This window comes from Haemaphysalis longicornis, unplaced genomic scaffold, assembly GCF_048455015.1.
Source record: "Haemaphysalis longicornis isolate Haplotype H1 unplaced genomic scaffold, Haemaphysalis longicornis Haplotype H1 scaffold_10, whole genome shotgun sequence".
In the NCBI taxonomy this organism is placed as follows: Eukaryota; Metazoa; Arthropoda; class Arachnida; order Ixodida; family Ixodidae; genus Haemaphysalis; species Haemaphysalis longicornis.
In genome coordinates this window covers 44,388,471-44,411,813 of record NW_027526204.1, presented here as the reverse complement: position 1 = coordinate 44,411,813, position 23,343 = coordinate 44,388,471, and the positions used below count along the sequence as shown (strand labels likewise).

The 23,343-nt window shown below is 45.4% G+C and overlaps 1 protein-coding gene across 3 annotated transcripts in view; it reads right to left on the bottom strand.

Moving 5' to 3' along the window:
- The window catches only part of LOC144157716 (TNF receptor-associated factor 5-like), a 53,722-nt gene that overhangs the window by 17,104 nt on the left and 13,275 nt on the right, over window positions 1-23,343 (bottom strand). For all 3 annotated transcript variants that reach the window (XM_077688497.1, XM_077688496.1, XM_077688498.1), the window contains exons 2-6: window positions 17,585-17,869; window positions 13,596-13,700; window positions 12,118-12,279; window positions 9,799-9,873; window positions 1,268-1,345 (exon numbers count right to left, since the gene is read on the bottom strand). In XM_077688497.1, the coding sequence (XP_077544623.1) occupies window positions 1,268-1,345; window positions 9,799-9,873; window positions 12,118-12,279; window positions 13,596-13,700; window positions 17,585-17,824 (660 nt within the window). In that variant the 5' untranslated portion in view covers window positions 17,825-17,869. The remainder of the gene's footprint in view (window positions 1-1,267; window positions 1,346-9,798; window positions 9,874-12,117; window positions 12,280-13,595; window positions 13,701-17,584; window positions 17,870-23,343) is intronic.

The following is a 23,343-nucleotide window of genomic DNA, read 5'->3' as shown; positions in this document are numbered from 1 at the left end:
AAGCTTCATTAGTCGCCTGGGCGGCCGCCAAAACGGCGGCCACCATCGTCAACTGACTGTGCTTCTAAATAAATGCGTTTCTCCTTCTTCAGAATTTCAAACGCCACATCGTCTCCTGACACCATCGTAGGGCCTCTACAATTCTCTAAGTTACGTTTGTGTATGTTTTAAAATTGTTTCTTCGTAATTGTTTATGATCACGTGAACATCAAATATTCTTTTAAAATAACTGTTCCTCGATTCACAGTCTAGCATTTCGTATTCAGTGCACAGTGCTTAGGAAGGCTTGAACTCCTTTAGTTGTTTTAAAAGTACGTAAATTTTTAGGTTTGGTTGAGGGAAACAGATCCCTGCAGGAGTTGAAGAAGCAATGGCAGAGGCCTATTTCTAGTGTACCTAGATGGGCGTTTGTTATGATGATTAAACGTTATTTCTTAACCCTCCCGCGTTGCGTTTGAAGTACATATAGATTCTTTAGGAGAAAACTCAAAATATCAATCAATGTGGGCCCTTGTTGACAAGGCGAGATCCAGCGCGTCTCTTGCCTATCATGGGTTATCATGCCTTATAGTTTTAATATTACTCATTGCCGCTGTTCTTATTACACTAATCGCAGTCCCCGAGCTATTTCTTCCTGCATCTTTTTGCCACGCGGCATACAAAAGCAGGTTTAAAAATAAATTAAATACGAAAGTAGAAAAGTAACAGGTAGAGAAAGTACAAAAATTACAGATGTTACGGAAGGCGAGGAGAAAAAAATTTACATGTCGGGAACTTCTGCACTACCACTGCTCTTACCGAGCTGACTGTTTGTTAACTGAGAAACCCATGCGTGGTTTGAAAGAACCTGAAGGGGAAGGGATAATTCGACAATAGCCATTGCCTTTAAAATCGTACAAAGAGGGAAAAAAACCATTTATCGTTTGGCGCTCGGTCGTAAATCCTGCATTTAAAGGCAATTGCGGCAGCGAGAAAAACAGCCTCTGAACATCAAGCAATATATCCATCAAGCTTAAATATAGATGGCTCTTCGCTATATTGAAAGAAGCCAAATTTTTTTCTTACTGACTTTAAATATGACATACGGTGGGCCATTGACATCAAACGTAACACGTTAACGCAAAGACAAGTACGCTATAGCTTAAAATGACAATACAATGCAGAAGACGACATTTTTGTCCTGTTTCACAAAGCCGATTCCCTAAATGCGGCCGCTGGTATATTTGAAACCATGTGAAAGGTAAGTGAATGTGCGGTAGCAACTTACCAGAATGGTACAGCCAAGTGGCTTGTAGGAGCAGGCTACTGGCATGTAGCCGCAACTGGGGAAATGTTCGTCCTCAAGCTGCAACAAAAGAACGCATCCTTCGCAGTACTTCACCCAAGCATTTTCTCTCGCAGGCAAAAAGCGGGGCCTCCACGCATGAGTCAACAGTCGGTTAAGAACACTTGCGGACGCTACATCCAACGAACGCGAAACTAGTCAACAGTATTGCGTCGGCCATTCTCACGGGCTTATCTTAAGGTTCTGACTTGTCCCACTCTCTAAATGCTAAATATAAACAGCGCATTTTTATATTTCACAAAGTTAAGGTTAGCAAGCAAGTCAACGTAATCAGCAACAAGAACATACTACGCAAAATGTTTAACACAACTAAACATACCCTTTTGGTGCGTCTGGTTTGGAGGCTACAGCTCAACAGCGAACCTTAATGGCAGTACTTAATCTATCTGAGCTAACTTAGGATGCCTGTGCTCTTCCCGTGTGGAGCAGGCTGTGCTCTAGAAAATTCACGACTGTTGTGTCAAGAAAAGAACCATTACCTGAGGCGTTTGCAAGAGCCTTGCGCGTTTGCATTTCTCCTGAAGTTGGTTTTCGCAAAATTCCTTCGTGTTCCATCCAGCATCGCACACCGTTGAGCAGTGAGACTAGAATTTACTACGCGACTGTGGTTACAAAACACTCGAATTTGAACATTGAATTGAATTCAGGAGAATAACGCAAAACCCGTTATAGTGATATCGTAAACGCTCAATATTATGGAATAGATTCCATGCTATGGGCATCCCAACACGGGAACTCAAATGAGCCTCGCCAAACGACTCAGTTTTGTTCTTTTATCCCTGCTCACTGCGAGAGTGACGCGTTCTTTTTCGGGAGCTAATCGATCTAGTTTCCGCCTTTCCATTGTCTCGCAAAATATACCTACTTGCAAATCATACCCAGCTTTGTCGCTCAAAATTCCGACCTCTCAGGAACCTAGCAAAACCGCTTCAGGAAAGTGATGTTTGACATAAAGCCAGAAGTCAATGAGAAGATGAAAAATCTAAAAGGAGTTTCCAGGATTCTGAATATTTTTCGTGTAATTCGCTCACAAATCTTTCTCCCCGTGCATTTGAATGAGATATTTTCCATGGCTCTGGAACATAGTCGTGCAAAGGGCAGGACTTGAAACTGCGCACAAAGCAAGTTTTCGCCCCCAAGATTACCTGAGCGAAATTCTTTCCATTTCGCGAAATAACTACAGCGTAATCACTGTTGAAAGCACTGCCATGAGCGGAAAAGCTGCACATGCTTAGTTCCTCAGCGAAACTTATAATGGGTGGAGAAACAGCAACGAAGCGGTGCAAGATCATTTTTACTACCGTAGTGTAGAGAACGTTAGTGCGACGGGCGGTATGTAATACAGCGTGAGCGAATTATTTGGTCTTAGTTAAGAGGAGTACGTGGTTACACTGGTTTACTCTATAAAATTGCCATTTTTGGATTTTACCAAAGCGTTCGACCACCCTCTTCCCATACAAAAATATTGTATGGTTGGCTATAGAAAGTCCTTTTTATGATCGTCGTTAGCTATTCGGCGCAATATTAGAGAGTTATAGCACATCGAAAAGACGGTTCCGGTACGGTAACGTCTACCGTCTGGACGCCACCGCGCATGCGCAGAACCCTACCGTATCCCGAAGCGACTTGGCCGGACGGTACCGAGACGTACCTTGTCTATCGTTCGAAAGCGAGCGGCCACTTTGGAAAAGTTTGGGAGACTTATGATTGGCTCACACCTAGTCGAACGGATTGTAAATATGAGATCGTTTAAGAAAAATGAGGTTGCGACCAGTGAAATCCGTGCGATTCTGACAGCTCAAGCAGCAAGCGACACACGGTCTTGGCCCAACTGCCGTGGCTTGTGTCTTCGAGTGACGCATGTCCGATAGCTTCTTTTAGGTTAAATAAGGGCAATGCGGCTACATAACTAGTATTAACAGCTACATGGGGCCCGACTACAAATCGGCGAGTAAGAAACAGGCGGTATCATTGCGAGGAACTCTCAAATACAACGAAAAACTAGAAACAGCCAGCCGTATGTACTGAGAGCCCAGCTTGACCTGCTGGCGCCATCTATTGACATGGCGTAGAGGTAAAATGCCCGCTTCATGTTCACGCAGTCCCAGTTCGAATCTCCGTAAGGGCGTTGGATGATTTTTTTCTAATACTGTCTTCCCGAGGCTCCCGAGGCAAGGCAAAGCCCAAATGTAGCTCTGGGTCCAACATTATTGGGGTAGTTTTAGACACAGACCCCTACGTTACGCTTACGTTATATTACACGTGACCTAACTAAATTGACAAACAGGCGTTAAACGCAGTCTTTGTCAGCGCAATAAGACTGATGCGAAAACAGTTTAAATTTTCATGGCGTTTAAGCATTTTTGTTTGAGTGTCTTTATGCCCCGTATGAATGTTAGCTTTTCGTCAAGTATAGCACCCAAAAACTTGTGTTCTTTCTTGACGAGAATCCTTTCTCTTTTCAGTGCGATGTCGGGTTCTTGATGAACTCCACGATGTCTTGTGAGTAAAATACACGCACTTTTTTGGAGGATCCTGTCTAAACAATATTGTTCTGCCCATTTCGCAAGCCTGGTTACGCGTAACTGTATCTCGCTTTCACATATCGACAGGTTGCCTGACCTAAAGCTAATATGGACATCGTCAACATACATTGAGTAAGAGATTGTGGGTGGCAACAATTTCCCAATCGAATTCATTTTAACGACAGAGTACATCTTAATACTCAACGTTTAGGAACACCATTTTCTTGTTCGTATGTATTTTTCGGATACCACTGTCCCTACTTTTAAACTAAATGTTCGCTGTGACGAATAATTTTCGATAGCGTTTAACATGTGCCCAGACAGAAGGAAAGCCTTGAGATCAAGCAGTATGTCGTGGCGCCAACTGGTGTCATATACTTTTTCTAAGTCAAAGAAAATAGAAAGACAGTGCTGTTTGTGGATGAAGGCATCTTTGATATACAACTCAAAGGCTGCTAGCTGGTCAGTTGTGCTTCAACCTGATCGAAAACCCGCCTGACAACTGTCCAGATGAAGTGATATTCAAGAGAATGCATTAGCCTCTTATTTACCAATTTTTTCGAAAAGCTGTCCCAGTCAACTTGTTAGAGCTATTGGTCGATAACTTGCAGTTAGTGAGGCATATTTCCCCTCTTTCAACACGGCAACTAGAACAGCTCCTCTACAAACCCTCGGAAAATATCCCGCTGCCCAAATGTTATTCAATAAGTGCAAGAGTGTTCGGAGAGTTTATGTGTTCAGATGTTGAATCATTGTATATGATATCCTATATGCCCCTGGCGTTGAAGCCTTACATGTCCCTAGGGCAACCAAAAGCTCTTTTAGAGAAAATTCGGAGTTGTATGGTCCGTCAGATGTATTTTTATACCTAATAGGTACGTTATTGGCTATGGCTAGTTATTTGCTATGGTAGGCTATGGCTAATTTGTGCTGAGAGAAAGCATTCGCGTAGTGACTAGAACTCGAAACACATTGAAAGCGTTTCGTAAGTGCGTTTTCCTAGTCCTCCAGGGGGTCACCTGCACTGCTGACCAAAGGTATGCTGTGTGTTTTACTTCCACTAAGCTTTTTAATTCAGTTTCCTACCTTGCCTGTTTGAATTTATAGAAGTTGCCTGCATGAACTGATAAAAGTAAGAAAAGAGCGCCCGTTCTCCTTTCTGTCTTGCTGGCGAATGCGCCTTCCTTGTGTTTACGCGCGTTTGAAGAAAAAGATTTTGTGATGTGGTAAGCTTGCGAAGAACACCCCATGCCTCATTTCGAGCCTGCCGTGCATGCCGACACTCTTCATTCCTTCAAGGCCTCCTAGTGTTAGCTGTGACCCCAGATGTTTGCGGAATCGAGCACTCGGCCGCATGAAGAATATGTGCCGTAGCCCGTTTACAGGCTTGTTCAATGCCCAAATGGCTTGAAGATGCGTATGAAAGCTGAGATAATTGTTGTTTATAGTTCAAGAAGGAACTGTTAGGGCTTTTTTAACTGCCGTTAAGGATGACTGTGAAGTGGTCGCTCCCTTAAGGATTATCGTCCACTCCACATTCAAATGATGCAAAGAGGACAGAAGAGCCAATTGCCAGGTATATGTATTGTGTGTAGTGTTGCAGTATGTCGGTTGTTTTTTATTGAGTAGGGAAGCTCCGGAAGAGAATAAAAACTTTTCTAGCAAGTGGCCCCGGACATCTGTCCATTCAGACCGCAAGAGTTCACTCTGTGCATTAAGGTCGCCAACTAATAAGTAGGGATCCGGGAGCTCATTTATTAGGGACTCGAATTCTGAAATCGATAGACGGTAATCAGAGGGAGTGTATAGACAGCAAACTTATTAACCTGTTAAAGAGGCTTGCTCCAACTGCCAGAGCTTCAAGGGAAGTGAGCAAATGAAGAGGTAGGCAGGGGAGAGACTTTTGCAAGACAATCGCTACAACAGCAGAGGAGTGAGTGCAGCTGCCCCTGTCTCTCCTGAATACGAAGTATCGTTTGAGGAAGATGGTTTGTGTAGTTAAGTGTGTCCCTTTTAGGCATAGGATATTGGGATGGTACTTGTGGAGGTGTTCGTAAATGTCATCGAGGTTTCTAATATGGCCCCTACAGTTCCCTTGGATAATGCTTTGAACTGGCATAAAAGATGCTTTGAACTGGCATAAAAGCATAAAAAGTGTAGGTTTTGCTTGGACGGAGATCCCCATGTCACTGAGCCCGGATAAGAGACAGTGACTCGAGCAGCTTGTAGTTTTTCCCGCGGCCAAGACTGCCGGGCTGTTCTTTGGATGACTGCGCTGGAGGCCGAGGTGGCGTGATATCCATGTCATGATCTAAGGTTTTGGGGTGTTGACGGGATGGAGGTTTTGCGGCGCCCACCCCGCAGTATGTTTGGTGGGTTTTCAGATGACAGGCGCCGCTGCCTTTGCACCTGAGGTGGTGGAGGAGGCAACATAACATTCATTGCTTGAAGTATTGCCTCTCCGGTGCCGAAGAGGTCTCTTGGCGGATCGCACCCAGAGGATTGGCACCTCGGCCGGCAACACGCACTGAGGGCGTGGATCACGGCACGCCAGGCGTGGCAGAGGGAGCCGGCCCACCAGTATCCAAGCTCACCTCACAGTCAAGGATATCAGAGTGGGGTGGTGGAGCAGTGGGCACGGCGTGGCTTGCGGTTGTGTTCGTGATTGCCACAACCGCGGGATCCGCTTACGTTGTGGCGGCTGAGGCTGCCAAAGGCAGCTCAGGAGGCGCAGTGTCAACCAGATCCTCGGCCGGAATTGCAGGAGTGATTGGAAGCCGCTCAGTATGGGGAAGAGACGGCGGCGCAGTAGCAAGGCTACACTGCGTCGCTGCACTAACTAGACTCCGCACCAACCCCCGGTGGGTGGCATCTGCATAGGAGGCTGCCTAAAACAACCTGTGTATCTGGTGCACTTCAACGAACCTGATGTTCTCTGAGATATTATTCTGTATTATTTCCTTTTGTTTTTTGAAAGTGGGACAGTATCGCACCTACGCGGGGTGTGCACCGCTGCAGTTCGTAAACGTGGTTGTGGTGCTCTGGCAAATATCGGAAGAGTGTTCAGTGTCGCCACACTTGGCGCATGTCAGCTTCTCTGGCATGCTTGAATGCCATTGCCGTACTTTTGGCATTTGAAACATCGTCTCGGGTTCGGATGTATTGTCGTACCTGGGACTTGATGAAATCGAATTTCACCATCTCAGGCAGGGTGGTGCTTGCAGAAGTTAAGGTGATGTGTTTTGTCGGGATTTCCTTCTCGTCTATGCGTATAGTTATTCTTCGAACAGCGACTACACCTTGGTCTGTCAGCCCCTCAAGGACGTCAACCTCAGTTTCATTCAGTAGCTATTACACAGATATAACACCTTGAATGGTGTTCAGGGTGCGGTGTGGGGTGACAGTGACTGGCAGGTCAGCGAATTTCTCCTGTTTAAGTAGATTGTCGCTTAGGTTGTTTCTGATTACCTAAACGAGGATGTCACCGTATGCAAGCTTCTTGGCATAATACTCTTCGCCTACAATGTTCCCTACGCTTTTCGCAGTGACCGACACTGACTGTTTGTTCATTGGTTTGGTGTCATCAGTAGAATGTACTTCTAAAAATTTTGCGAAAGTAGTGATTGGTCTTTGTAGTCGCATTACTTCGGTGCGGCCCCTTTTTGAGGGCCGATCAGTTCTTTTAGGGGGAGATGGACAACGATGACATAAAAGAAGGAAAATATCAGGCGGCAAGGCCAGTCGCCCACCATCGAGCCCAGCATGGTAACGTGGCTTTGCAGCGCATGTTAACTGCACGTTGCCGCTATAACCCTATGCTCCAAATCTAAGGTGATATCTTCGCACAAGGTTAACCCTCTCCGCGTGAAGAAAAGAACGGAGAAATGTGGAACAGCGAGGATGGCAGGACAGGGTTAGGAAAGAAAATAGACAAGGAAAAAGATGAAGAAGAGGACAGGAAAAGGCGACTGGGTGATCCTCCCCCCAGGTCGGGTCAGACTGGGGATAGCATCTACGGGGAGCGGGGACCAAAGTGGTGTGGTGCCTCTGCCAAGAGACCATGAATGTTCAGAACAACCCTGGTTTGGCTCAGCCACCAGGTTTCCCTTTTCCCGGGACACAGCAAAGCCCGCACAGACAAGGGCGGGGGTGGGTCCAACCAATTTGGGCTCAGGGTCCGCAGTGTCGCCCCTACCATCACCTCGAACACAAGGTGCCCCTGTGGGGATTCTTATGTTTTCCCAGTGAACTTTTCTAAATACCCCCTCCAGTCATGCCGTGAATAGTTTTAGTGAGATGGTTTCTCCCTGTCTTGAGCCCTTTCGGATTGGGATTTTATCGCTTTGCTTCTGGACGATAATCCTGCCCTTTCATTCCTCATACATATCTTCTAGAAGGCCTATGTAGGTCTCCTTTATTCACTGGGGTTTTAGTGCATCTAGCACGGCTGCGGTCCGTACGAAACTAAATGCTTTCTCATAGTTTATGAATGCCGCATAAATGTGTAGTCTGCACATTTCTGTCTCTTCGTTCCCAACATGGGTGTGATTCATGGTTTATTACCCTTTCCTAAACTCAGCCTACTCTCTGTGTTGTTGGAAATGCATGCTATCACCCATGCGACTAACTAAAACTTTGGTTCCTCGGCCTGTAATCCTTCAGATCCTTGGGATCTCCCTTCTTGCGACTCAGAATATTGTGGGCGTTTTTCCTGGCAATGGGCACGGCACTTTGAGGCTTCAAGCATTCCAAAAACAGTAAAGCAAACTTTTCCAGTATAATATCTCCTGCCCCCTTCAAAACACCCACGGTTATGCCAGCGTCACCTGCAGCTTTTCCTCTTTTCATGCGTTTGAGATCATTTCCTATGTCCCTTTTGTAGGACATCGCAAGTGTAACTTGTACTCTTATGGTTTACCCTGGTCTGAAGTCGCTGGCATACAACCTGGTGTAGAATCCTTCTGATACATTTAATATTTAGTCCAGGTTGTGCGTAACGTCACCCTGCTCGTCTCAATGTGCGTACATCCTATCTTTGCCGATGGCCAGCTTTCTCCCAGTTGCTTTCGAGCTTTCCCCTATTTTCAGCGTTTCTTCGATCACTGCCATGTTATAAGCGCGAATGTAGTTTGTTTTACCTATGTTAAACAGTATCGTCTGCTCGACTAATTCAGTCTGATCTGCCGTACTTGATATTATGCTCTTATGTTTGGCAATTAGTGCCTTCGTTTTGTTAGTTTTTCAATTTTATTCCCTACATGTTGCTTCTCCCAGAGCCGCTGCTGATTCACTGATTGTCCGCGGTAGGGTGTCATTTACACTGTCTATTTTGACCTCGTTCTCTTCGTCTACATGCCCGAATTTGCTTTGAAGAATAATTTTAAAGACCTCCGACCTGGCCCTGACTGACTCCATGCGGTGTTTCTTAGTCTTCGCGAGTCTCCTCTTTTTCTCTTTTGAGATTAAGCCTTACCTTGCATCCAACCATCCTATGATCGCCGCTCGGAATGCTAGCACATCTACGTGTTGCACACTACCTGGGTTGTCACTTTAAATGCAGTCAATTTTTTTGGTTGTATCCTCGGGATTCTTCCATGTTCGTTTCCTATTTCATCAACCTCAGGTTAATTCTCTGCAAATCTCGCAGCTGCTATGGTGAGATTTACAGACAGTCCTGTACACCAGTCATCTGTCTCTGAAGTACTTTGCTCTTCACACTGGCCCTGTACACCAGCCATATTTATTTCAAACACTTAATGTTCAACGTTTTCGTCGACTCCACCTTAGTTCCTAAGATTCTGCGCTCTTTGCCATTTCACGGTGTTGCACCAGAAAAAGCCAACAATCGCCATCATCATGATAAAGCCGAATAGCATGTACAGCAAACAAAAAAATTTGCGCACATATTTCGGTATGCGGCGCTTTTACCTGTGCAAGCGTTTCGAAGTCCTCCTCGCAGTGCGGGCACTGGGCTGGTCGATAACGGCAGGCTGCTTCGTGTATCTGCGTGCACAACCGGTTACCCTTGTATGCTTGTTTAGAAAGAAGACGATAAATGCTAAACGGGTCAGTTTCAAAACTTCGAAAAATGCAAGAAAATGAAGTAAAATTCGGTCATTGATTAAAAAGGTGTAAATAAGGCGGCATGAAGGTGACCAAATAATGGTGGTTACGCCCGCGCACGCTGCGTGCTGAGTGCACGTGCAGTAGCGCGTGTGTGTACGCGTGTGTGCGTCCGCAATTGTGCGTCTGTACGTGCGTGCGTACGGGCGTCCGCGTGTGCACGTGCGCATCTGCGTGCTTGTGCGCGTGCGCGTGTGTGAGAGTGTCAACGTGTGTATGTTTGTGTGTGTGCGTGCGCGTGCCTGCGTTTGCGTGTGCATGCACGCAAGGGTGTGCTTGCGTGCACGCACGTGGGTTCTCACCCGAAAATCACATCAAAATGGCTCGCCTCAGTTTCAACTTCATTCAACAATGTGCTGCCGATCCCCTCTGATTACACTACCGATTCGGTGACTGCCCGACCGCAGTTTCCGCATAGCGACGGGTAAATCCCGTGTTTGTTTCAAATGAGCAATGTGTATTATAATTTACAAGTAGTGAAAAAAAAAGAATTGGATGAGGAACCACACTGGAACCATTAAACCACACGGAAAACTAATGTGACGTATATAAACTCCTATGTGAGGCAACTTAAGGGTGTCTAACAGTTTTCGTTTTTTGATAAAGTTAAAACAAAACTTACGGAACAAAGTTTGATAAACCGGTAGCAAATAACACATATAATGGACAGCATCTTAAACAAAACGTCACGACAAGTTAACCTTAGCACAGTTCAGGGGGATAAAAACGTGTACTTTCAAGCTTGCACCGTTCATCCCGATGCCTGTTTACAATCTTTAACAGCAGGGTCAATTATATTCGTTTACATATACTTTTAGGCCTGCTTTCTGTTGACAATTCTAAACTTTAAACATGCCTTCTGCTACCAAAATTTCAACTGGTGTCGACTGGGATGGCGCACATAAAACGGTAATTAAGGAAGATAAACAGCGCTTACGACGGCGAAAGCTGAAACGCACACGACAGGTGACCTGTTGTGACAAGGCTGTGTGCTTCGCCTGTTCTGTGTTTCCCTTGCTTTCTCCTGCAGTCAGCGCTCCTTAGCTAAGAGTTACAAGGTACCCACAAACCCTTTATCACACCTTTCGGTAATAAAGAGTTTGGCACAAATTTTAGAACGCACCTTACTAAAATGAGAATGCCTCAGGAGCAGCCTGGTCTTGTTTCGTAAATTCATGTTAGGATCTCTCAGAAAAATTGTCAGAAACATGTAAAGCACTCGTGATTTCTTGCAGAAACCCGCGTAACCTTAGAACCGTTTAAAAATTCAGCACTAAAATTTACCGAACGAAGCCAGGGCGCTCATGAGGCATCCTCTGAGGTAAGGAGAATTTTAAAATTTTGCGCGTACACGCACGCCGTGGCAGCCACGTTTCGAGAAAACGTTTTTAACACAAGTTAAGACATTCCTGAAGTTACCGAGATGGCGTAAATGTTAGTGTTTTTGTGCACGAGTTTCGAGGAAATATATAAGAGCTCCATTCATATTTTTTTTTTTGGGAACTGCGGCGCCACAGGTATGAAAGAAATTACTTTTTAAGAGCCACGAGAACCCACATGAAACTTCAAAGATGATATTACGTTACGCTCTTTTGCGGGAGCACAATGACTAGGTAACGCCCGGGCTTAGATTGTTTTAGTAGATATGAGTGTGTGACAGTACGAAGTGATACCACCAGCAAACATAGGCGGCTTGACCAAATTTGCAAAAACGAATCGTAAGGAATGACCTGACAATTACAGAACTACTCGTGAAAAAAATACCGTTCACCTGAAAAAGCACCAAGAGTAAAAAAAAAAAGAATTCAACTAGAAGCTTTGCACAACTTCTCTTCACATTACAGCGCACGTGTTTCTTGAGTTCAGATCTACGCCAAGGAAATTATGACTAAGGAATGATTCCTTTCATATATGAACAAACATACCTTAAAGAGTAAACTCAGCAGTGAGAGTTCATTGCACTGAACGAAGCTAAAATCCCCGGAATAAATTTGGGACCTTGAAGGATCCATGAAAAAGGGGAGCATAAATGCATGGCTTCCATTTACAGTATTCACATTAAAATCAACCGTACCCCCAAAAATTACCAGATTGAGAACGTAATTTTCGCGGTATCAAGCTAACCTCTATCTCGTCGGCTTCCATATCTTCAGGGCAGAAACTGCAACCCTGCACCCTTTTTGGGCAGTCCTCTTTCACGTGGTCACCCAGATTCTTCCGCACTTGCAGAGATCCACAAAGTGAGCACTGCACTTTTCCTTTTAGGCCGCACAATTTGTAATGAATCTGCAAAAAAAAACAAGACGCATTGAGGTGCTATAAAATATCCCACGAAGGCGTTCAGCGTAACAATAGGTTATACATAACCAGAATCGCCAAAATCATTATTAGCCGCAACACAATTGCCAATATTTTTACTACCCGATGTAGGTACCCTGAGGAGAAAGGCATCCTGCATTCACCGGGAGATCAGTTTGTATCAGACAAATTTTCTGAATCAACAATCTTTGGGCCGCTTCATCGTTTTCATCTTCAGTAGATTTGGGAGTATTGTGGAATAATTTGGAACGCCAACTCAAAACTTCGGCGTCGATCGCGAATGACATAGGTGTGCACTCTTACACGTTATATTCGCAAAAAATATCCTTGCCTGCTTTTATCATATGTTGCCTGGATTATGCCACGATGTGCGGGGACTCTTCTGCCACATCAGTGGGTTCCCCTTCAATCTACAGACGCCCAAAGTAATTTCCAGACTCCGAATCTACTTAATATGCAGTAGAAGTGGTTCTAGTCCGCATAAGGGCGAATTTCGCCTACACAAGGCACTTTCGCTTGAAGCCTCAGTAGGCTACTTTCTAACTGACTCTGCTCAGTACGCAACTTGCACAATGACCTACTAGAGCTCATTTATGATTGGATACGGTTTTCATTTCCCAGAATGTATGTTTTGGTGTCCCAGGACATGCCGTTCATAAGATGAAAGTTTAGTGCATCATGGCCCTCTGGTAATGCCCAAAATTCGCTTACCGAGCGGCTGAAGCTCGGCTAGCTTTCCTCGGGTATGCAGGACTCCATTGGTGTCCATATACATCCGCGCGGATGATCGACGTAATCGCCATCTTATCTCTATATGTCAGTTTTTTTACCCGTCTGAAGTAGAAAGCCAGGCGTCTTTTCTAGGCTCACCTCATCAGTCTCAGTAAAGGCAGTTATACCTCCCTCCCCTCCAGGTAATACCACCGCTAGTTTGGCTGACGTTATTCCTCCCCACACGCCAGTATAATTCTGTTTCGCTGTCAGGGCACGAAAAAAACGGCGACATTTTCGGCACAGTGTCGCATGTATTCCAGATACAATACAGCTCAATACATGCATATTGTACCTGCAATACATGCTGCATTCCTTGTTTTCGCATTCTGTGCTCCTTCTATGCCCCTGCATCAAGGCAAGCGATGGATCAAAGTCCCCATTTGATCAACCTCGTCTGCACTTCTCTAGCTTCGAAGAAATAAGACACGATCATTGGTAGTGTACTATTAGCTACTCGCATGGTCGAAATTTTAAGCACTCTCCTTCGAATGTTACAAAATAAAACTTGCCAGAACATCCTTAAAGGCACCTCGGAAGTTGCACGCTGCATCTATATTGGGGCATAGTGCACTTTTCTCCAGAAGAGTGGTCCAATCTTGCGTGTTCGTGGTCATCTGTGGGATGCATGAAAGCAAGAAGATAAACTCAGACACTTTTGACATCACAGCAAAAATTATCTCAACAATCTTCATTATTCGTGGTAATGAGCAGTCTAGTGGGCGGAAAACTCGCGAGTAATTCATTCCACTTTTAACGTTTGCGACCTCAAGAATGTTTTCGCAACACATTCCATACCTTAATAAGGTTTCGATTTAAATTAAACTTCGCTGTTATTACATCTTTATGATCATATTCATCATTAAAATATCACCCGGAGCACTGGCTCAGTGTCTAGGGCGTTGTGCTGCCGAGACACGTGTGCGATTCCCGGCCGCGGCGCCCGCTTTTGTGATGGAGGCGAAAAGCGATAACGATCTTGTGTTCGAGATTTCGGCGCACGCTATAAATCCCCAGGAGGTAAAACTTAATCCGGAGCCCCCCACTCCGGCGCGACTGATTGCCTGTGTAGCGGTGGCGTGTTAAGCCCCACAATCAATCAATCAATCAACTTCATAATCACCGCCTTATTGTGATCGCCAACGATACACCTAAAACCGTTGAAACCCAACGGCAAAATGACGCTATCTGTCACATAAACTCTCTTTCGCGCTTCTTCACATGAGTAAAGCTTACTTTAACTATTTATTTTAAGATAATACGCTAAGTGGGCGGTTTCAGTAAATAACTTGGCCTAGGACACCTTCTTGGCTTTGTTTTTGGTCAAGACTTCCGGAAAACGCTTTAGCCAGTGCCTGTTCTTAAAGCATTTCCTTCCTCTTCAACCCTTTACACCCATTAGACTCAACAGCCAACCTTGGAAGAATGTACATTTATTCAAGCTATCTCATCAGCGCAACATTTACCCTGTCCGCTGCTCCTTCGTGCCTTAAGCCTACACTCCTACCTTGGTGACACGATTTCCAAGTTGATAGCAGTAGACGCCCTGACCAAGTTCAGTTGTTTATTCACAGAATATTGTCCACTCTTGCTCGTTTCTTGACTTAAAGTGCACATATACGTGCCTAAGCAAGTGGTGTGCAATCTTTTTTTGTGTGTATTAAGCAAATATCACTGAAGGAATACCTAATGTCTCGACGAAGCTAGTTATAAACATTGTTTTAAAGCGTTCTCAATCTCCAGTGCACAGTGTGCAGGCTATCTCATTAGTTCTTTTATTTCATTCATCCGCCATTTCGGTAAAAAGGCGTCAAGAAGTACCGTTTGTCTGTAGCTGAACTGCTTACCAATTGTTTTATGTTGACTCGGACGGCTTTACGAAATGCGATCGAATTCAACCCATACCAACTGATTAAGGAAAAGGACGGAATGTTACCCATAACAAAGACAAAAAGAAATATTCTGTCCAGACAGCAGTGAACCCGCAAAACATTTGGACATTGTAATGGCCGGATATCTTGAAGCTACCGCGAGAGGTGCGTGTTGATCCTTTTGTACCAGTCAAAGGATCTACCGCTATTGGATTACCATAATTACCGAAGGGAAAGACTGTTCGTGTCGACCTTCTCAATACAGACTGAAACAGGTGTCTGCGAATACGCCCCAGGTTCGCTAAAGTTACGGTTCTGTTATGAACAGTCAGAGCAGAATTATGCCATTAGTTAATCTGAGCTCCCTGGTCTATAGACAAAAAATCAGCAAAAAAAGCATTTCTTCAAATTTTTACGACATGTCTTGGTCGTATCTGGTCACAGCCGACGCTAAGCAATCAGAAACGCAAGAAAAACAGTATCTTTGAAGTTTGGATTCTGGCTAAAAAATGTATAAATATGCACTAACGATGCAACCTTTTAACAATAAATTTCATTACCGTAACTATTATAAATATGTTAATGGGAGATTTATTGCGCCCCTTTATGAATGCGGGCTCGATTAGCTCCAGTTTCAAAAAAATCGGAATCGACCTTTCTCACACGCCATTGAATGATCGCACCTGCTCACATGACGGTCACTCTTCACGGGTAAGCTCGTACGTAACGCAAGGCCTTATGTCAGGAGATTATCCAGGTATATACCAAGAGTATCGTGGCGCAACCAAGATGAAGCAGGTTGAAAGTACTTACTTTATTCTAAGGGAGTAATTCCGCAACTTATTGCGGATGTCTAAAACTTAAACGGGGACGCTTGCGCTGGCGGACGTACGATGTAAAAGACGTTCCTAGCTTCTGTTACTCAGAATGTGAGAAAGTGAGAACAATTCATAACTTCTAAAAAACTAGCAAGCTATTAACAGTGAATTCTGAGTAGCAAGCTGTGATGTCGCTGTTGGAGCACTTCCCAAACATATGAGCGGACCTCAGACATGTTTATAGCTCTCCAGGCAGTTGCAAAATATCCTAGCCCATGACGAACAATATCTTCGTCTTTAATCCTACTGGAAATTTAGTGAATCTTACCTGCGGAGCTAATCTCCCGCGCCCGGCTGAAATACCCAGGGTCAATAGGAATTGTGATAATACTCTCGCCGAAGATGGCAGGGACAGACACCGAGAATTTGTTATAGGGCTAAACAAAAAACTTACTCCAATAACATAGCCCAGATCCGAAGTGAGCGTCGGACACACTAGTATACGCACCCAGGTTCGTACATTTTCGTGCTATTGGTTCATTGCTACGTACGTAATGACTGTACAAGAATATTTTTCGCTAATAATACTTGCTACCGCACAAGGGCGCATAATACTTCATAATGCAATTCTGTTACAGCAGGTATATTTCACGAATGAAATAGTTTTCGAAAAAATTGCGCCCACCTCCCCGCGAGGGGAAACCTGTATAGATGCGCCGCATCGGGGGGTTCACTTGGTGTTTCCGTTGGATTGATTCTGAAATCGCGTGAAACGTGTCGGGAACGAGTATGATTATTATGTTTTATGATTATTATTGTGTTTTATTGGCAAATCTTGGTCAATCTCTCTGACTGGTATGCTTGGGGCTTCGCTGTCGCAACGACCTTTACTCCATCATTGTTGCTGTAAGTAAGAGCTTCTTTTCTTTTATTGCAAGTGTTAATCATTGCCCCATCATGCGTTGTATCAGTAGCTTCTTTACGTAGTTTGAATGAGTCAAGGATATAAGGCGCGTTCGTAGCATTTGTTTCTGTCTCGGTTTTGTGGCGCAGTGGGAAGAGCACCATGTACCTCGCGTTCCCCCACAGGGTCGTGGGATCGAAACCGGGCCCCGCTAACTATTTTTTTTATAGTGTAGGGGGAGGGGTGTGGACGGACAACAACGCCGTATGGAGGGACAAGGCGAGTGAATGAGATGCAGTCGCATCTAAAAGTGAACGAGGCTCTTACAAAGGTACTGCAAGCAAAGTGGTGGAATCTAGGACGTTTGATAAACATTCAGATCTCAAGGGGACACCCGTTAAGTGCGAAGAGAAGCAAAAGATTATGCACTATGCACCTAATAAATAAATCTAGTTAAACTGCGTTGTACATTCTTCGCAGTGCTTCAGCTTTAGTGTTTGGAAGAGAAGCAGCCCTAACGGAGTGCATGAACAACGTCTACTTTGCAAGCCCTACACTGCTCGCACTGAACTCTGATAAGTGGCATATTCCATGAAGTTGGGAGGCTGTTTCAAGATTATCACCTTGTTAAATTGGGCCTTCTTACGAAGCAACATAGAACATTACTTATGTCTTTTAAATACGAGATCTCCCAGAAAGGCTATCAATTTATTCTGCATACATCATAAAGGAACGGCAAAAGTTTACCAACCCTTGGCCCGAAAATGACACCTGTATGTTATAAACCAACTACCCAGGCAGATCATGTTAGCGCCTCGTTTTCACACACGTACTAATCAGTCCAAAATGCTTACATCACCGTGACCTCTATTGTAAGGAGCAATAAGAAAAATCACCCATGCACTCACGTTACTTGTCAGGCTTTGCCATCCGCATTGGGAGCACGAGAATTGGTTGTCGCTGTCAGTGTGAGCACGGGTGCAAGCCAGGCAGAAGACGTGGCCTTTGCCATCTTTGAGCCCCATGGGGGTCAGGGCGCTGCATGTGCAGCAGGGGAATCCGTCGTCCAGCTCATCTTCAAATTGGACTGCCAATCCCATTGGGACCCCCTTCACGTCCTTTATCGCATAGGTGTTTGACGAGGCCATATTCAATGCAGGAATTGAATGTAGTCCTCTTGCAAGCGCTGGAAGCTGCCAAGAAAACAAAGAGCAACACAAGCCACCTGTATATAACCAAACGTTTTGGAACATTCTGTGTTTGAGAAACTTCAGAAGTGAAGGGCGAACGTAAACAACTTGAATGGGCCGTGATATGGATTTAAAAGTGGTTTTGTTTCTGTCAAATCAAGTCTATAGTTCTTGTAGAGGTACGCTCAAGCAATAGTAGGCAAATACGCTCAAGGTAGAAAAAATAATGCTCCACCAAAACCGGCCTATATGTTGTCTCGCTACTTGCGATGGTGCAGTAGTCCAAGGCAAACCACGCATTTCAGGGTTGCCCGCCTCGATTCGTTTTGTATGTGCGGCATTTTTGGCGGCAACGCTCCAGCAGACGTTTCAGGCGGCGTAGTTACCATGGTTGCTACTGCAATTGGGTCGGCAAATCGTACGACGACGCAGGTTTTTTTAGCTATCTTTCTGGTCTTCACGGACTTTAAGCGTGATGTACTGCGTATTGGCCCCGAGGACATACCGTGGCGCCACCTACGAATGACGTCACTTGTTGGACGCCGGGTCGGGTTGTCGTCTGCTACAACCCATTTTCTGTACGTATGCGGCCGCGTGTTTTTTTGTGTGTGTGTGCGTGTGTGTGTGTATGTGTGTGTGTCTGTGGCCGCTGTACCCCCCCCCCATCCCCCCGCTCCTTGTGGATTTGATGCAAATTACCCAAACAAGTTGTCTGCAACCCTAATAATCCGGGCGAGCAATCAACGACTCGCTTTTTCCCGGCGACACCGCCGCGCCCCACAGCTCTACGTAGCCAGCTCACGCCAAGGACGATGCAACTGATGCCGAGAAAAGTACACTGTAAATACTTGCGACGTGGCATGTACGAGACTGTGTGTGCAAGGAAACACCTCGTAACAGCGACGGAAGCGCTTCGCTCACTTGTGATCTCACCGCGCCTACTGCTCGCCTTGCCTGGTAAATGAATGACTACGTGAGAACGGTGATCGGGTTGCTTCGCCGCGCATGCTTAAAAGTACTGCTATGATGCGCAGTTTGGCTTAAGCAGTGGCTATTACCCCTACAATGTTTTTCATAGTTATTCCCGGATTTGATTAACGATCACTGCCGTAGCCTGATATGTTTACTTTTTGCGACAACTTGTCCGCAATGGATAAATGGTATACGAACGCGAGTTTTCAACGCGTGCGAGCGGGTTTGGGTATGGCTAGATTTAATTTTCATTAGGACTTCGTAGTGGGAATGTATAATTGTAACGTGGGCTCTTTTATGTTTACAGTGAGCCTGCCTTCCTCTAGCATCAATGAAACTAACGATTGCTCACAGAAGGCGAGGCGAAACACGTCGTTAATTAATTCGGGTAATTGGGAGTTTTAAAATAGGCGAACCGAGCGTTGGGGGCCCCCCAAGTGATGGGGGAACCTTAACGCAACACGCGTGCGCGTGACGAAAGGGGCTTCTCGAACCGCTCACCGCCGGCTTCGGATGCATGTAATCGAATGTTGGGAACTTTAGGCTTAACGTTGCGGCAGATATTTCTTCGCCGCTATCGAATGAGAGTCCCTAATACAACTTTTCACTTCACTGCCACCCTATTTCTTTGATGTGTAACTTTGCATCCGCGTCCGTTTAAGCGGTAGATGATCAAGAACCTGCCACGGACTCGACCGATGCTTGCGCGCAGGCACATATCCTTCGGCCGCGCTCGCCGCACCGCGCGTGAACGGGCCGGCGGTGCCGGAACCGACCTTCGGGGACGGTCGGCGTAGATCGCGGCAGATATTTGAGCATCGCTTTGAAAACCACAGCTGATGACACTACCTAGCAGAATTTTTCACTACTCTAACACCCAAATTCACGGCTGTCGAATTACTTTTCCACAACTAGCGTGATTTTAAAAAGTGGCGACAAGTTGTTGCTGCCGCGACCTGCGTCGGTTCGAGCTGCTCCGTCGGCCGTGCGGGCAGGCACGGCGGTGTGTGCGCGGAGCGTTTCTGCGAGCAGTAAACGCTTCATGATTTCTTGCTTTACACATTTGTTTTAAACAAGGGAAATCTAGAAACTTAGCCTGACAATCATCGTAGTCTACATTGTTAATCGGGGATACGAGCCGCAGCTTACGCTTCGGTCGCACACGTACGCCACCACGCTAAAGTTGTTTGCGGGGAATATACCACAGCTGATACGTTATAAAATCCCCATGACGTCAAACTGCGCTTGACGCACTGCGAATTACCTTGAATGAAATTAACACGAAAATACTTTCAGAACACGCGTCCTAAGCTAAGTGTCACCCGCTGCAAGCCAACTGTGCAGCAAGGTGGGAACGGTGATCCTACAGGTGTCGTCAAAACGATCGCAGCGCCAGCCTCTGCAGTGGTGGGCCTCGCGGCCAATACTGTGATTGGGGTTGACTGAATGCGCGATAGTTACCGTGAATTGTAACTAATGGCACCGGTTTTTCTGTCGCCACATCGATCACAGAGGCAGCGAAATGTCCCTCGGGTCTTGATAACAGATAATGCAATCCCAAGCAGCAGAAATTGCCAAGCCCAAGCATGGCAAAACATCAGTGGCCAATGTGTCCGACCTTGGCAATACCTCGGCCGCCAATATTGGCTGGTGTTTGGGAAAGGTGACAAGCCAACAATTGGCCAAGTCCTGGAAGGCCAATATTGGACAACGCTTGGCAAAGTACCTTGCCATGATAATGCCAATGGGTCGACCCCACGCTATTTTCATGCACATTTTTGGCTTTGTGGCCAGTCCTTATGACCAATGCTTATTTTACGAGTTGCCTCGCGGCCCGATTTCTGCTTTGGACATGCCAGTATACAGGAAATTATTAAACGGGTGCGCATTTTTTATTTAATGCGCACTCGTTAAATAATTTCCTGTACAATGGCATGTATAAACAGAAATGGGACCGCGAGGCACAATAAGCAAACTGCATCAACTTTGCCAAGCAATTATACATACGTGACTTGCCAAAAACAATAGAGCAACACAACACACCGGGTCTCTCTGTGTAGCTTTTTTATTATACTCATCAAATATACGAGAAACCTCGTTTAACAGTGGCAAGAATACGAACACAAACATGAAAGCAAACACAAATAACAGTCGAGAAAAAATTTTAAAAAGCGCTGCTCATGAAGCGCGAACCGATTATCATTTGTTTAACTGCTTGAGATGCGTACAAAACAGAAGCATTCAGGTAAATGAAAACAGGACCCTCATTCCCGGTAGTTCTCCGACCTGCCAAGACCACAATATGTTTTTGAACAGCACTATTGTAGAATAGCCAAGCTTGGAAAGCTTGTCACTGCTGCATCCGCCACTTGTCCACGGGAAACACCTGTGCGTCGTAGCGCCTGTAATAAGTAAAAAAAAAATAGTTAACTATAATGCTAAATTCACGCTGCTTACTAAATACAGCACCTATACAAGCCTTACCACATATCCGTGTGAAAATATTCAGCCTAAAGTTCTACTAACACTCGCTATGAAACATAAAACGTACTGCACTATTCATTTTTCAATACTGCGTTTTACGGTAGCAGTTACTTGGCTCGTTCTTGAGAAAACAGTCCGGAATTTCACCGAAAATGGGCTTCACTCTTATTGCAGTAGCGCAAAGTAATATAAAAAGTCCAATAGACAAAGCGACACGCCAGCGGTTCCGTGAAATTTTGTTGTGCCTTCGCTCACTTCTGCCCCGTCAGACGCGGAATTCAGACGCGAACGGAACCGACGGAGAAGCCCAGCGGTAGTGTAATTACTTTGTCGCTCGACAATACCTTTACGTTGCTCAAGAAAATAATGAAACGAAAGCTTCATTAATAGGTAGAGTTTAATTAAGCCAGCTTAATACATCCGCAACTCTTATACTGCACACGAGTCTTGCTTCAACGCATGCTGAACGTCGTGAACCTGCAGTGGGAGCACGGCTGCTTGTTCGGAAAACACAAAGCCGGAAAAATGATAGCTAGAACTGGCGTCACACAATTGGAAGCACATGTATGTGACCAATTTTTTCTTCGCAAGAACCAACAACACTAAGCAGCACTCGCGAGCGCCAGTTATAAACGACAGCTGAAGTTTTGGCGGGAACGAGCGCGAGCACTCCCGCACCGCGAAAAAATGAAATGGTGACTTACGTTTTCAGCGGCGGCCGTAGCAGGTAAACGATGTTATTACACCACTCAGGTATACTTCACACAGCCACCGACACCAAAACGCACCTCACAGACACGTACAGGAGTACTACCGCAGTTTCAATGCCACAAAAGAGACGGAGCCGTCGGGGCAACGCGCCTGTCCACCGGCCCCGCCGCGGGTTCAAAGAACGCGCAAAGGCACAACGCTGAAGTAGTTCGACGTTCACCGTTGCGTTAGGACACACAAATGACCAATTCCTATTGAACGTTTAACACTCTCTCTCACGCTGTTTTGAATAAGCTGCAGTTTAGTTTAAGTACGCTTTGTTTCGTGGCACGGTGCTGTGGCTCTTTAGGTAACTACTTTTTGCTGCGTTTTGGCCTGTTCACCGCGCTCTAACCGTCGTAATCCGTCATGTTGGGGAACCGCCGCGGGCAACGACCGCAGTGCTGCCCTCGCGTGGTGCTGCTTGCGCGCCGGGTGCGCATGTAGTACACACGCAAAATAACGCACACGAGTGCTCTACAGTGAGACTTCATGCAACAATATGCAACAACACGCAAGGCTGTCGGCATTTACACCTGCCAATACTTTTTATTTAAATGTGCTACTTGACACAAGGTTGAAAATGATTTGGAACTACTTTTTTTGTTGTGCGCTGCGCGTGAAAACAAATTCAAAAACACGCAAACTTCAGTAATATTTTGAGTGAACTTGAGTGGTCATTCAACTAACAAGAACATGCCAAGACGTGCGTAAAGGCACTCATAAATACCTGCGTCACATATAGGCTACTACTCTTCATAAAATTTTATGATAAAAAAATTACGTTTGAATGAGCGCGCTGTCCAGTGTGATTTTTTGCGCACCGGCCAATGCGTGTCCTCAAGGCCGGTCGTATAGCGCTCGTTGTCCACGAATGGCTTTTGAGTACAGGCCGGCGTCTGGCCAAGCTATCGGAACCCAAAGAGAAGCCAAGGGGCGTCCAATGATTGGCTATCGGCCAATGCTGCTTGGGATGCTCTCCTTGATTAATCTTAGTTGTCGTCGTTTATTACGTTATTTTTCTACACGATGCTCACAAGTACGACAAATGGCAATGTCGTAACTTCGGCCAGCAAAATTGCCGCCCCTAGTGTGCCAATGCTCACCCGCCTCAAATTATTTAGATGCGTTTATGAGCTCACCAAGCTCTCTTGCGCTTTCACAATCGTACTTGGCAAGATAACATAGGTTATAGCAATGTATTTTCCCCATTTTAAAACAAAATATTGTATTGTGAGAGCCTAATGTAAATGTCCAAGCTTGAAGCTATT